Consider the following 14,697-nt stretch of genomic DNA (forward strand, 5'->3'; position numbering starts at 1 on the left):
GGCTGAGCCGGGCTCCACGCTTCCGCTGAATCGGGCTGGATAAGGGCCTCAGTAAGATGGAGGCCCAGTAAGATTGATGGAAGCCCATGTTAACTTGTGAATAAGACGAGTCTGGAAGGTTCGAGGGTGAGCGATTGCACGTCGCCGTCGTCGTCGCCGTCGTTTGCCGTCGCCGTCGCTGCCTTCGCTGATCGTAGCAGCCACCTGTGAGTACTGCTGCGTCTGGGATTGAGCGGTCGTGCTTTCAAGTCTTTCCCTGGCGTGCCTGGGATTCCTGTGCTCTACTGAATCTTCAGTGTGAGATCTCCTCAATCTCTCCCCAAGCTAAGCTAACCAGTTCCTTGCTGCTTTAATTCTCAATGTAATTCGGGCTGGTTAAAGGGCAAACATTGGGTTTGCTTCTCGGCCTTGGTTGCATTTTCGGGAATTAGAAGCGGTAGCACCTTTGGTAAGCTATTCAGTTTGGGGATGGCTGAGTCTAACTCAGGGCTGCAACACCCTGTAAGGGAAAGGGATAGTGACCTTGATGTTTTGCTCCAGCAGTTGGAGATAAGAGAGGATGAAGAACAAGATATTGTTTTAGAAGAAGATCTGGAGGAGTTAAAAGCAGAGGCACGTTGGACAGCTTTGGCAAAGGTTTGTTCCTCAAAAACTTTCAGTCATGCTGCTTTCATTGCAAATATGAAGTATGCATGGAGCCTAGCAAAAGATGTCAGTTTCAAGGCCATAGAGGAAAACTTATTTGTGCTTAAATTTTCTTGCCTGGGAGATTGGCGCAAGGTAATGGACGAGGGTCCTTGGATTTTTAGGGGGCATGCTGTTCTTTTGGAAGAATACGATGGGATTACAAAGCCCTCCAAAGTGAGATTCAAATATCTAGCAACTTGGGTAAGAATCTATGATTTACCAACAGGTTTTAGAACGAAGAATATAGGGCGCCAATTAGGAAATAAAATTGGTGACTTCTTGAAGGTGGATCTGGATGATATCACTAGTGGGTGGAGAGATTTCTTACGTATCAGAGTTAAGCTAGATGTGGAGAAACCTCTTACTAGGATTGTCTATATTTCGTTAGGAGGTGGAAAACGAGAGGCCTTTCGTGTGAAGTATGAGAAGCTCCCCAGATTTTGTGCTGTCTGTGGTTTTTTGGGACATGTTGAATCTGAATGTGGTGATGGAGTGCATGAAAAAAAGGAACTCCAGTATGGAGACTGGTTGATTGCAAGTCCAGAGAGGAAAGCAAAAGTTAAAAGTAGCAGATTCTCTGGTTTAGAAGATACGAAGGGGTTAGACTCCAGAGATTCTATCAAGCCTTATTTTGAAAGGAGATTCTTGGAACCTAAAAGTGGAAATAGCAGCCAAAGAGACTTAAATGACTTGGTTGATGATGGCACAAGAAGTCCCTTGAAGAGGGATAGTGGTCGACACCTGAAATCCAATGATGGAGAGGCTAAGAAATCTCTTACTCTACATTATGAAGAGATACAGGAAGATGACAATTCGGCCATGGCTCTTGTTCCTACCTCTGATTTGAAGGTGAATCTACAAGAAGATACCCATTTGCTTTTAGAAGATGTGGACCAAAGTGTTGTTGTGAGAGATGGAACTTTGAAAGAGCGAAGCCAAAAGCGACTAAGAATAGAGGATGAGAAAGAGTTCTCAGATGACATTGATATGAGATCGGCGGGCTCCCTCGAGGAGTACCGCCGAGAGAAATGAGAGCCCTATGCTGGAACTGTCGCGGAATTGGCAACTCCGCGACAGTAAGAGAACTTCGCGGTCTCGCGAAGGAGTATGCCCCCTCGGTACTATGTATTCTTGAAACACAAATTGCTAAGAACCGAGTAGAAAATTTAAGGTATATTTTGGGTTACGATAACAGCTTCGCTGTTAGTAGCAATGGAAGAAGTGGTGGTTTGGGAATTTTTTGGAATAATGAGTTTCCATTAAAAGTCACAAAGTTCTCTCAATATCATATTGATACAGAGATATGTGAAACAGATAGGGATCCATGGAGGGTTACTTTTGTTTATGGTGAAGCAAATCGTGCTCAAAGACAGAAGACATGGGATTTACTAAAATTTATTAAGAGCCAGTGTGCTCTGCCATGGATATGTATAGGAGATTTTAATGAAATTCTGCGACCGGAGGAACAAATTGGGCCAAATCCTAGAGAAGGTTATTTAATGGAGGGCTTTCGTGACACAATGGATGTATGTGGTTTTTGTGATATTGGGTATACTGGTTTGGACTGGACTTGGGAGAAAAAAGTGACTAATAATGAGTATGTCCGGGCAAGGTTGGATCGTGCAATAGCTACAGCTGAATGGTGTAGTATGTTTCCAATGGCTTCACTGAAACATTTAATTGCTGTTAAATCAGATCACTCTCCGTTACTTTTATCTACAGAGCGAGAAATTCAAAACACAAAAAATGCTACTAAAGGAAGGCTGTTCAGGTATGAGGTCATGTGGGAATCAAATAAAAGTTTGATGCCACTGATTTCTTGTGTGTGGAAAGATGATCTACATTGCAGCAGCATTAAAGAGTTGAACCAGAAATTAAATCGGCTAACGAGTGCCATTCAACAATGGAGTGCTACTTCTTTTTGTGCAGTAAGAAAGGAACTAAGGACTTTGAGGAAGAAAATAGAAATTATTCGGACCAATCCACAAAGAACAGGGCCTTCAAATGAAGAGAAGGAAGTAGAAGAAAAAATTATAATGCTAAGTCTGCAGGAGGAGATAATGTGGAAACAGCGCTCACGTATCCAGTGGCTCACAGAAGGGGATAACAATACAAAGTTCTTTCACCAAAAAGCTACTCGCAGACATAATAAAAATAGAATTACAAGATTAACCCGTGCTGATGGTACAATCACAGAGGTGATAGATGAAATGCAACATATGACAAGAGATTTTTATAGAAATTTGTACTCTTCTGAGGGTACCTCAAATATGGAGCAAGTTCTATGTCATGTGCCAAGAAAGGTAACTGATGAGATGAATACATTTTTATGCAGACCATTTACAGAGAAAGAGGTTAAAGAAGCTTTATTTCAAATGTCCCCTTTAAAGGCTCCAGGACCAGATGGATACCCAGCCTATTTTTTTCAGAGGAATTGGGATATATGTGGGCAAGATATTACAAGGACAGTGCTTCAGGTGCTCAACGGGGATGAATTACCAGAAGAAATTAACAGTACATTCATTGTTCTAATCCCGAAGATGGCAAATCCAATCTCGATGGGGCAATTTAGACCGATCAGTCTTTGTAATGTGGTTTATAAAATCATTTCTAAGGCATTGGCTAATCGGCTAAAGTTAGTCCTCCCTAAAATCATTTCCGAAGAGCAGTCTGCATTTGTCCCTGGTAGGATAATTTCTGATAATATAATTGCTGCATATGAATGCCTACATTTTATGCGAACAAATGGCACAAAGAGGAATGGCTATTGTGCTCTCAAACTTGATATGTCTAAGGCTTATGATCGAGTGGAGTGGCCATATTTATTTGCCATCATGGAGAGGTTGGGATTCAGTAAGAAATGGATTGATGTAATCATGAAATGTGTAACCTCAGTATCTTTCTCAGTTCTTTTCAATGGAGAAATATTAGAACAGTTCAAACCATCCAGAGGAATTAGACAAGGTGATCCAATTTCTCCATACTTGTTTCTTATTTGTGCTGAAGGCTTATCATGTATTCTAAATAACAATAGCAATCAGGAGAGGGGAATTACATTAGCTAAGAATGCTCCAAGAATCAGCCATTTACTTTTTGCAGATGATAGCATTTTATTCTTCAAAGCGAGTGTAAGAGCGGCAGAAATAATTGATTCACTTCTTGCTGCTTATAGTGATGCATCTGGACAACGAATCAACTACGACAAGTCATCAATTTATTTTAGCAAAAAATGCAGCAATACATTAAAGGAGGAGATAAAAAAGAAGATATGTGTGAATAATGAGGCACTGACTGAACGCTATTTAGGATTGCCAACTGATGTGGGTAGGTCAAAAAATGGTGCTTTTAAATATTTAAAAGACCAGATATGGAATAAGGTGCAGGGATGGATGGAACAATGCCTCTCAGCCGGCGGCAAAGAAGTGTTGATTAAAGCTGTAGTCCAAGCAGTACCTACTTATTCCATGAGTTGTTTCAGACTACCAAGGGGACTATGTCAAGCTATTAATGCAATTATTCGAAAATTTTGGTGGGGTAGCAAGGAAGGGAAAAGGAAAAATTGCTGGGTATCATGGGAAGAAATGACTCAGCCTAAATACCTTGGTGGGCTGGGATTCAGGGATATAGAGCTCTTTAACTTGGCTCTTCTTGCTCGGCAGGCTTGGAGGATTATGCAAAATTCAAAATCCTTGAGTGCTAGGCTATTGAAAGCATTATATTTTCCTGATAAACATTTTCTTGAAGCAGTCTTGGGAAGTAGACCGTCACAAATTTGGAGAGCTATACTTGATGGACGGGACGTTCTTGAGCAAGGATTGATCAAAAGAATTGGAAATGGTAAAAGTATAGATATTTGGAAACATAATTGGCTCCCAAGAGATGGTGGGTTGCGGCCAATTGCATCAAAGCTATCAAACCCACCCAGATGTGTTAGTGAATTAATAGATGGAATAACTATGCAATGGAGGCAAGATGTGATTCAAAAGTACTTTTATGATATGGATGCTCAGGTAATAAAAAATATTCCTTTGAGTTCTTGTTGGCAAGATGATTTTTGGGCATGGCACTACGAAAGATGTGGTATATTCTCAGTTAAATCTGCTTACAGAATGCTTGTCCACCGTAGGAATCAAATACAAGATTGGCTTGATGGCAAAGTAGAGAGCTCGGACACTGAAGGAGCTAAAAAAAGATGGAAATTATTCTGGAAGGTCAAGGTACCATCAAAAATTCATATCTTTGCTTGGAGATTGGCCCATAATTCTTTAAGTACCGGTGAAGTTCTTAAAGAAAGGTCAATGAGTGAACATAGTGGATGCAAGTTATGTGGTGCTATTATTGACTCGTGGCGCCATGCTCTTTTCTATTGTACAATGTCAAGATGTGTTTGGACTCTAGTAGATGAGGATCTCATTGACCATATTGCTGCAACTGAGATTAATAATCCAAAGATGTGGCTGTTTTTTATGCAGGAAACTTTATCGGCAAAAGAATTTCAGAAACTTCTAATCATATGTTGGGCAATCTGGAGGGCACGAAGAATGGCATTACATGAGGGTATATTTCAAAGCCCATTATCAATATTCAGCTTTATTACAAAATATCTTGATGATCTCAAACTGGCTGGTTTGATTGAGGACATTGATATGACCAAGTCAACAAGAAACAAGAAATCAGCTCCCAAATGGATACCTCCACCTGAAGCTTTCGTGAAGTTCAATGTTGATGCTGCGGTGGCACGAGCTGAAGATAAGGGGACTGTTAGTGTGGTGTGTCGAGATAATGTAGGGAATTATGTGGCTGCAAGTGCTATGGTCATTGATGGTTTAACTGATCCGTCATCTTTGGAAGCTTTGGCTTGTAATGAAGCAATTTCTTTGGCCATGGACATTGGGGTGCGTAAGTGTGTAATAGCTTCAGATTGCTTGGAAGTGATTTTGAATCTTCAGAAGCAAAGTTTGTGTGCTTATTCCTCAGTGTTGAAGGAAATTAAAGCTAGAAGCACTTTGTTTCAGGAAGTAGTTTTTAAGCATGAAGGTAGAGAATCAAATTGTGAGGCCCATGCTCTTGCTAAAGGTGTTTGTAAATTGGCACCAGGGAGATATTTATGGCTCCTTGGGCGTCCAGAAATTTTGCATGTACCTCAAAACATTATGAATTAATAAAAGTCTACCTTCCTCTCAAAAAAAAAAATGTTAACTTGTGAACACGGAGGAAGTCGTTAATGACCCTCTCGGCTCTCGCTTCCCACCCGCGCTGCTTTATCCACTCGCCCCCGCGGAGCAAGCGGCCACCAGCTTGGCCACGCGCTCCTCCGCTCGCCGTCCGCCAAACCTCTCCAAAACCCCGCGGCCGCGGCTCCCAGCGCCATGCGCGCCTCCTCCTCCTCCGCTTCCAGAGATGCCGCCGCTGACCACTAAGCCCGCACTCAATCCAGTCCTCCTCCCACTCGCCTCCCTTGGCTTGCCGCGTGCCCTCCCGCCGATCGGCCTCCACGCGGAGAAGCGCCTACGCCGTCTCAGCTCGGCCGCGGTCTCGGCGGCGGCGTCCACGTCCTCCTCCGCGGACCCGAGCGCGGAGCTGCGAGCGCTCTGCTCCCATGGCCAGCTCGCGCAGGCGCTCTGGCTCCTCGAGTCCTCGGCGGAGCCGCCCGACGAGGACGCCTACGTCGCGCTGTTCCGCCTCTGCGAGTGGCGCCGCGCGGTGGAACCGGGGCTGCGCGCGTGTGCGCACGCGGACGACCGGCACGCGTGGTTCGGGCTCCGCCTCGGGAACGCCATGCTCAGCATGCTCGTCAGGTTCGGGGAGACGTGGCACGCGTGGAGGGTGTTCGCCAAGATGCCCGAGCGGGACGTCTTCTCCTGGAACGTCATGGTGGGCGGGTACGGGAAGGCCGGGTTGCTGGAAGAGGCGCTGGACCTGTACCACAGGATGATGTGGGCAGGTGTGAGGCCGGACGTGTACACGTTCCCCTGCGTGCTGCGGAGCTGTGGGGGCGTCCCAGACTGGAGGATGGGGAGGGAGGTGCATGCACATGTTCTTCGGTTTGGGTTTGCGGAGGAGGTCGATGTCCTGAATGCACTCATGACCATGTACGCCAAGTGTGGGGACGTTGTGGCTGCTCGCAAGGTGTTTGACAGTATGGCCGTGATGGACTGTATCTCATGGAACGCCATGATTGCTGGTCATTTTGAGAATGGTGAGTGCAATGCGGGGTTGGAGTTGTTTCTTACCATGCTGCAGGATGAGGTTCAGCCTAACCTCATGACAATAACCAGTGTGACTGTTGCATCAGGCTTGTTATCTGACATAACTTTTGCAAAGGAAATGCATGGGCTTGCAGTGAAGAGGGGTTTTGCCACTGATGTTGCATTCTGTAACTCTTTGATTCAGATGTATGCAAGTCTTGGTATGATGGGGCAAGCAAGAACAGTGTTCTCAAGAATGGATACTAGAGATGCCATGTCATGGACAGCTATGATATCTGGGTATGAGAAAAACGGCTTCCCAGATAAAGCTCTTGAAGTGTATGCACTTATGGAAGTGAACAATGTAAGTCCTGATGATATTACTATTGCAAGTGCCCTTGCTGCTTGTGCTTGCTTGGGGAGTTTAGATGTTGGCGTCAAGTTGCATGAGCTTGCTGAGAGCAAGGGATTCATGAGCTACGTCGTAGTTACAAACGCACTCCTTGAAATGTATGCGAAGTCCAAGCGTATTGATAAGGCTATTGAAGTTTTTAAGTGCATGCCTGAGAAGGACGTAGTATCGTGGAGTTCAATGATCGCAGGATTTTGCTTCAACCATAGGAACTTTGAGGCTCTTTACTATTTCAGGCATATGCTGGCAGATGTAAAGCCTAATTCTGTCACTTTTATTGCTGCTCTTGCTGCTTGTGCTGCTACTGGGGCTTTGAGGAGTGGTAAGGAGGTCCATGCACATGTTTTAAGGTGTGGTATTGCATATGAAGGTTATTTGCCCAATGCCCTTATCGACTTGTATGTCAAATGTGGCCAGACGGGCTATGCTTGGGCACAGTTCTGTGCACACGGTGCAAAGGATGTTGTGTCGTGGAATATCATGATTGCAGGTTTTGTTGCTCATGGTAATGGGGAAACAGCTTTATCGTTCTTCAATCAAATGGTGAAAATAGGAGAATGCCCAGACGAAGTTACGTTTGTTGCTCTGCTATGTGCGTGTAGTAGGGGTGGAATGGTCAGCGAAGGTTGGGAGCTTTTTCACAGCATGACTGATAAATACTCTATTGTTCCAAATCTCAAGCACTATGCATGCATGGTGGATCTTCTAAGTCGTGTTGGGCAACTGACAGAAGCTTACAACTTCATAAATGAAATGCCTATCACACCAGATGCTGCTGTTTGGGGAGCCTTGCTAAATGGATGCCGGATACACCGGCATGTCGAACTTGGGGAGCTTGCTGCAAAATATGTTCTTGAATTGGAGCCTAATGATGCTGGATATCATGTTCTTTTGTGTGATCTGTATGCTGATGCTGGTATATGGGATAAATTGGCTAGGGTGAGGAAAACCATGCGGGAGAAAGGATTGGATCATGATTCTGGATGTAGCTGGGTTGAGGTTAAAGGAGTAGTCCATGCATTTCTTACGGATGATGAATCGCATCCACAGATCAGAGAAATAAATACTGTTCTAGAAGGAATATATGAGCGGATGAAAGCATCTGGATGTGCTCCTGTCGAATCTCATTCTCCAGAAGATAAAGTATTGAAGGATGACATCTTTTGTGGTCACAGCGAAAGACTTGCTGTTGCTTTTGGTTTGATCAATACCACACCTGGCACCTCAATTTCTGTCACCAAAAACCAGTACACATGTCAGAGTTGTCACAGGATATTGAAGATGATTTCTTACATAGTACGAAGAGATATAATTGTTAGGGACAGTAAGCAAGTCCACCATTTTAAGGATGGAAGTTGCTCGTGTGGAGATGAAGGTTTGGGGTGAAGTTCTTGCAGAGAGGCAAGCTTAGTTATGTTGCATATACCCTTGCGCTATTATTCATCTTGTACACGTTCATCGCTAGCAAGTAGCAGGGCAGCCTACATATAGCTACATGAGCATCAGCAACAGTGCTTGGATCAGCAGAACTCATATTTTGAGTTCTGTATAGCAGTTTTGTGCAGATACTCGACCTGTTACATTACATGGCAATAGCGAAAATTATACTCAAGTAATGGGACTTAAGACTCTCACACATATCATGGAAGGTAATTTCTTGCTTCGTCTTTCCCTGATTAGTTGATAAAAATCATGTTGTTTTCTAATACTTATTTTTCTTCCTTGCAGTCTCCTTAAGAATTGATTCTTGGAGCTGATCGTTGCTTCCAACAACTTGCCAAAGAAGAAATAATCAAGTAAGCTTGAGCTATAGAGGACAGTCTAGTTGGTGTATAATGTTGTGTTGAATAGGCTTTATTTAGTTGTAATGCTATCTGTAGTGCCCATCAACTATAGTCTGCAGAACATAGAGCCGCAATTCTGCAAGTCATTTACTCATTAAATACATGAATCTTCAAAGTATATACTTTGGAATTGCATTGTGTCCCTTGGTGTAATTTGGAAAACGCAATGCTGACAGCAGGTAGAACTAAAAGGAAATTTAGACCATGCTGTAAAGTAATTCAAGATCAAGAATCCGAGTGATATATATAAAACTTGGGAAATGGCCCCTTCTCGCCAGCTCATTTGGGGGTTATCAGCAAGTTTCCAATCACTTGGGGCAACTGATATATGCTGTGCTACCAGTTTGGTGACGGAGCTGAAAATATTCAGCACAACTTTATTTTTATCTTAAATGTCCCTACCAGTGTGATCTGACTCTATCTACTCAGCCACGCCTGTCTTAAATGTAATGTTTAATCATGTAATCTAGTGGCTTTTCATGTATGAGTGCCATATATGAATGGAACAATAGTGGCCTTGCTTTAGTTTCGGGGGTTTCAATATTAGGGATATATCGTGTGCTTGTTGCCTTGTTCTAAAACAGTATCTTGTTCAATCTAAACCAATCTTGCTAACTCATTTCATGAAATATTTATTGAGACTTTGAGAGCACTTGCTCAGCTGACAAATTTATTAAAGGCAGCATTTCCATGCCACAAAACATAGATGTCCATATAATTTCATCTGTCTTATTTTGTGCAAGTGCTTACCTTAGCACACAGGACTTCCTGTCACCGTCTCAAGATTTGTAGCTGTCTGACAATAAGTCAGTAACTACCATTTTATCAAATGAGGAAAGACAATTGGCTCCCTGTTGAGCTAACCCAGTCCTTGAAGTTTGGCAAAATTCATATCAGTTGTCTGAATTTACCTATTTAAGCTGATGTCTAAATTTACCTATGAAAGCGAGGGATAGTACTAAGGAAAATGCGTGCTTGAGTCTCCCTCTCGTCACTACGCATTGCTTTCATCCCCAGCACCGCCTCCAACTTCATCACTTGCGCCGCATCCTTGTGTAGGATGGGTCAACTTGGAGAACAAACAAGTTCACTGCCTTCTCACCGTTCTCAATGCCGCATCCTTGTGATTCACATCTTTGGGAGTGCCATCTCTTCCACTGTGTGCCTGTATGTTACTGTTTCCATGACATTTGTTTTTCATTCTGTAACCCTAAAATTTTTTTTGGACCAGCAGATGGAAATGAGAATTCACCAGGATTTGTAATTGGTTTGTTGCAGGCACCTGGACATAATTCTTGGACACTGGAGTCTTCACCAGGACATGATTTCCGCAGGATGTCAAACTGTTTGATTGTGCTATTGTTGCCTGTGTGCAGATTTCTGGGCATGATCTTGTTTCTGGCCATGATAGAGGCACATGAGCTTTTCTATCTGTATTTTATCTGTGATATCTGTGATCTGAACCTGCACTTTACCTGCTATTTGCACTTTATATGTATTTGGAGATACCTAAACGTGCACTTTGCCTGCTATGTGCACTTTATCTGTATTTGGAGACACCCATAATACTTTATCTGAGTGAAACTGAATGAAACTGTATGTCTTGTGGTTAAAATCCCAGACCAATAGGACTTGATTTGGTTGATTTTTGGTAAAGCTTAGTGGAGCACACTGCTGTTTCTGCTTTGTTGCTGCTCTGTTGTTCATACCAGTGTAGGTCTTTTTTATTCACGAAAGTGTCGTGGTATGTATTTCGGTTCAGAGCAGGTCGACAACAGTAGTGCAGATGCAGATGGACTTGAGGGTTTGATTATTCAGAGCGCAACAGCAACTTGAGGTCTACAGCAGAATTAGTAGCAGCTTCTGTTCAGCGGCAGTAACACCAGGCTTGAGATGGATTCAGGCTTTACTTATGTGCAGCGTTGCAGCTGCAGCTGGCTGTTTCCATCAGTTATTTTCCCCATTTCTGGAGTATTTTGCTCTGATTTTGCAGCTGCAGGTAGCTGCTGCTGGGCTGCATCAGGTAAAGCTGCCTGTTCCTTTTCTAGAGTTCAGTTTCAGCACAGCTGCCATTATAGGAACTGAGCGTTTGTTTAAAAATATTCGAAGTTTGGTGAAAAGAGATGCACAGCCCTAATTGCTTTAGAGGCGTGGGATCTTGAATGGACGTGGGAGATGGATGGAAAGTTTGGTGAAAATAGAAGCTAAGTCACTCAATCCGGTTTCCGCCCGACTCCTGACCCCGCCGAGAAAATTACATTTTTAGCAGTCCAAACAATACGCTTTGTAAAACTAGCATCCAAAACATTATTTTTGTAAAAATAACAATCCAAACAATTACGGGAGTACTTATTTTCTTTACCGTTTTTCTTTTTTTTCTTCTCTTTCTTTATTTTTCCTAAAATCTTGATGATTCTTGCCTTTGTACTAATTAAGATACTAATTTCTATCTCTTCTCTATCTTTACTACAACTTAATAAAAGACTCGGAGGTCATTGTAGTACTAATCGTTTCACCCCTACCGTAATCACCCGTCAAACCATCATTCTCCCTTCGCGCGATCCTCCCCCTATTCTTCTGATTATGACCCAAGGTCCGAAGACTGTTCCTCCAGGAAAGTTGGGGAGAGGTGGTGGTCTAACGGAGCATATACATTTCTGATAGCGAAATCACAGCTGGAAATATTGGAGGCAAAGGAGGCGGTGAGAGAGAAGCACGAGGAAATGGAGTTGGTCGAGCTCCAAAGGTTTTGGTCCCGAGCAGTTAAGATGCTACCTCTAGCACCATCAGACGGACGAACTCCAAAGTTGTTAGACATGTTGTAGGGGAGGAAGGTTTTAGCCTGGTAATTTCATGCAGTATGGTTTTGTGAAGGCAAGCCACCGAGGGACCAACTGCCTTGATCGCATCACGAACAACAACGCACTTGTCATGGTCGCCTAACCGCGCGTGTTCCAAGATAAAACAGAAAAAAAAAATTATCGCATCTAATCATTGAAAAGATTACACGGATATTTGTCACAGGATACGTCTGGTTAGTTTATGCGTTGCAGCACAACAGTGAGGCATTATGGGACCTCGCCCGACATGTCCTCACAAGTTAGCGTCATGAGCTCGAGCAATTGAGATTTGGCCCTCCCTTGACTTTGCATCACGCTCTTCCACTGATGCTTAGGAACATGGGAGAGGCACCAATGCAATGGGTAAGCTAATATGAACTGATGCACATCTAATGACTTATCAATCTTCACAGGGACTTAAAGAATTATTTTAAGCAGAGCCTATAAGAAAGGATCCATTTTTCATCGGTACCGAGAAAAGATCAAAAATCATATGTGACCGAAGTACCTACAAACTTAAAAACAGAAATAAGTCTCGTTAATCTCTTATGGTTGGTCCTAGCTCCAAGTACCATGTGACCACGGAAAAAACGGCTTCCTAATATGACTACCTCTTTATATATTGTCATACTTGAGTAACGGCTAAATTCATATATGTACTGATTCTTCCATTATTTGCAACCAATGACATCACTCATCACTAGTCCCACCTATAATGGTACCACAACTTTATATAGAAACCCGTGCAAACCACCGCAAAAAAGTTGTCTAAATTCACTAAAAAATAACGCATGTAGATGATATGATGATACACAATCTTGTAAAATATCTTGTCCAAACTCGAATTCGTTTGTGAGATATAAAAATAATAAATTTCTAACAAATTCTGTGAACAATTTTCTAGCTTGAAATTTTGTTACTTTTATATTTCACAAACGAATTCGAGTTTGGATAAAATATTTTATAAGATTATGTATCATCATATCATCTACATGTATGATTTTTTAGTAAATTTAGATAACTTTTTTGCCATAATTTGCACAGATTTTCATGAAGATTTGAGATTTTCACGAGATACGTTCCAATAATAATATGCGTACATCACTATCCCTTCCTATAAATGGACAAGCCTTAAACTGATTTGGCCCAAACCATAGGGAAATGCAGTAGTACCTTTTGTTGGTGCGGGCCGAGTAGAGGCCTGGGCCTAGGCCCTCGCCAGGATACGCCTCCGTCGGCTGCCTGAACTGCGGCACGTCACACTGACACGACATAGGCGCACAAATATCCAAGCAGTTGGGTGGGGCCCGCGCTCCCGACGTGCCTGCCGGACCATGGCACACGCCACCGCCCACCGGTGGTTGGTTCCACACGCCAAGTCAGAGTAAACCGGGCACAATTACACGCTCCCGGGCGCTAAAATCCAGCGTCCAAGTCCGAATCAACCGCCGAGATCTGACCAGCCACCTCTGTTTCCGCTCTGCTCTGCTCTGTTCACCAAACGCAAACGCATGCCTATTTACGTGGCTCCCGCGAGCACGAACCAGCCCACCGTCGATCACGAGCCATCTGTCTCGCCCGCCGCCCGCCGCCTGCCGAGCACGAATCCAGAAGCTCTTGGGACTCGAACGAGCATGGCGGTCTCCTCCATCAGCTGCTCCCTTCGGCCTCCAGCTCCCGTCAGAGAAGCTTCCGCTCGTCTGACGCCGCCGCAGCCGTCGCCACCAAAGACGACGGCCACGCCGTGGTAAGTCGCTACCGGCTGTCTCGCTCAAGATCGGTTGCGTCATGTCCAGTCCAGCTAGCCTGCTAGCCCGGGGCAGCAATGGCCAGACAGACGTCGCTCAAGATTCATCGCCCCCGTGATCGTTCTCTGCAGGGCGGACGGGCTGCGGCGGGCATGCGTGGCGGCGGCGGCAACCGCGGCGTGCGTCGTGATCGGGACGGCGGGAGGTGGCGACGTGGTGGCGGCGTCGATGCCACGCGACACCCCCGTTCTGGCTGTGGACGCGCGGCCGGCGGCGGCGGCGCCGCGGTGGAGCGACCGCAGGGAGTGCCCGCCGTGGCGCGCTAACTCGCTGGAGAACATCGTGCCGGAGAACCTGCCCCGCCCGTCGGCGCGCCGGAGGTTCAACACAGTCAAGCGAGCGCCGCGGAAGGCCCCCGCGCTCGGGCGTCAAGCGGTGGCGCCGCCGTTCCTGGCGCTGCGCTCCGGCGTGGACGACTGCTTCACCCTCTAGGCAAGGCAAGTTAGGCAGGTAGTACTAGCTGACCATTCTCCAGCTGAATTTGTTGTACTTATTTGTTTTGGAATATTGTACCCAAGAAGTTCGAAGTGAACGGAAACAGTAGGATATTTTTTTTTTGTATTCCGGATTTTACAGGAGATGATTTGTTTGTGTTATTGTTTAGTTCCAAAAAATTTTGCAAAATATAAATAGTATCACTTTCGTTTGTATTTGACAAATATTATCCAATCATGTACTAAATAGACTCAAAAGATTCGTCTCGTCAATTCCGACCAAACTGTGCAATTAATTTTTATTTTCATCTATATTTAATACTTCATGCATGGGTCTAAAGATTTGATGTAATGAGGAATCAGAAAAATTTTGCAAAATTTATTGAAGTAAACAAGTCCTAATAGTATTTCCTTCGGTTTTCATTCCCCGCATGTTGTCACTGTCACGTACTACAGCGGTACAGGTCCGACAGCAACGCAAGGC

The 14,697-nt window shown here is 44.2% G+C and overlaps 3 protein-coding genes across 7 annotated transcripts; all 3 read left to right on the forward strand.

Moving 5' to 3' along the window:
* LOC8083790 lies at positions 125-5,656 on the forward strand. The gene is made up of 2 exons (XM_021447388.1): positions 125-4,697; positions 4,814-5,656. Exon 1 carries the CDS (start codon positions 469-471, stop codon positions 1,717-1,719), a length of 1,251 nt encoding a protein of 416 aa, XP_021303063.1. The 5' UTR covers positions 125-468; the 3' UTR covers positions 1,720-4,697; positions 4,814-5,656.
* LOC8064710 (pentatricopeptide repeat-containing protein At1g15510, chloroplastic) lies at positions 5,919-10,746 on the forward strand. Of its 5 annotated transcripts, none has more exons than XM_021447385.1 (4): positions 5,919-8,936; positions 9,016-9,083; positions 10,078-10,298; positions 10,410-10,746. In XM_021447385.1, the coding sequence occupies exon 1, from the start codon at positions 6,088-6,090 to the stop codon at positions 8,671-8,673; it is 2,586 nt and encodes an 861-aa protein (XP_021303060.1). In that variant the 5' UTR covers positions 5,919-6,087; the 3' UTR covers positions 8,674-8,936; positions 9,016-9,083; positions 10,078-10,298; positions 10,410-10,746. The 5 variants fall into 5 exon arrangements, with proteins under 5 accessions (XP_021303060.1, XP_021303059.1, XP_021303062.1 ...); XM_021447384.1 differs by having other exon boundaries at positions 10,191-10,298; XM_021447387.1 differs by lacking the exon at positions 10,078-10,298 and having other exon boundaries at positions 10,366-10,746.
* LOC8064711 lies at positions 13,468-14,458 on the forward strand. Its single transcript, XM_002440253.2, has 2 exons — positions 13,468-13,718; positions 13,851-14,458. Exons 1-2 carry the CDS (start codon positions 13,483-13,485, stop codon positions 14,209-14,211), a joined length of 597 nt encoding a protein of 198 aa, XP_002440298.2. The 5' UTR covers positions 13,468-13,482; the 3' UTR covers positions 14,212-14,458.

This window comes from Sorghum bicolor, chromosome 9, assembly GCF_000003195.3.
Source record: "Sorghum bicolor cultivar BTx623 chromosome 9, Sorghum_bicolor_NCBIv3, whole genome shotgun sequence".
Lineage (NCBI taxonomy): Eukaryota > Viridiplantae > Streptophyta > Magnoliopsida > Poales > Poaceae > Sorghum > Sorghum bicolor.

What these genes read in the sequence shown, in the direction of transcription:
- LOC8064710 (XM_021447385.1), top strand. Translation starts at nt 6,088, where the DNA reads ATGCCGCCGCTGACCACTAAGCCCGCACTCAATCCAGTCCTCCTCCCA.
- LOC8083790 (XM_021447388.1), top strand. Translation starts at nt 469, where the DNA reads ATGGCTGAGTCTAACTCAGGGCTGCAACACCCTGTAAGGGAAAGGGAT.
- LOC8064711 (XM_002440253.2), top strand. Translation starts at nt 13,483, where the DNA reads ATGCCTATTTACGTGGCTCCCGCGAGCACGAACCAGCCCACCGTCGAT. An exon ending in AAGACGACGGCCACGCCGTG is followed by an intron (nt 13,719 to 13,850) that starts GTAAGTCGCTAC and finishes CGTTCTCTGCAG; the next exon opens with GGCGGACGGGCTGCGGCGGG.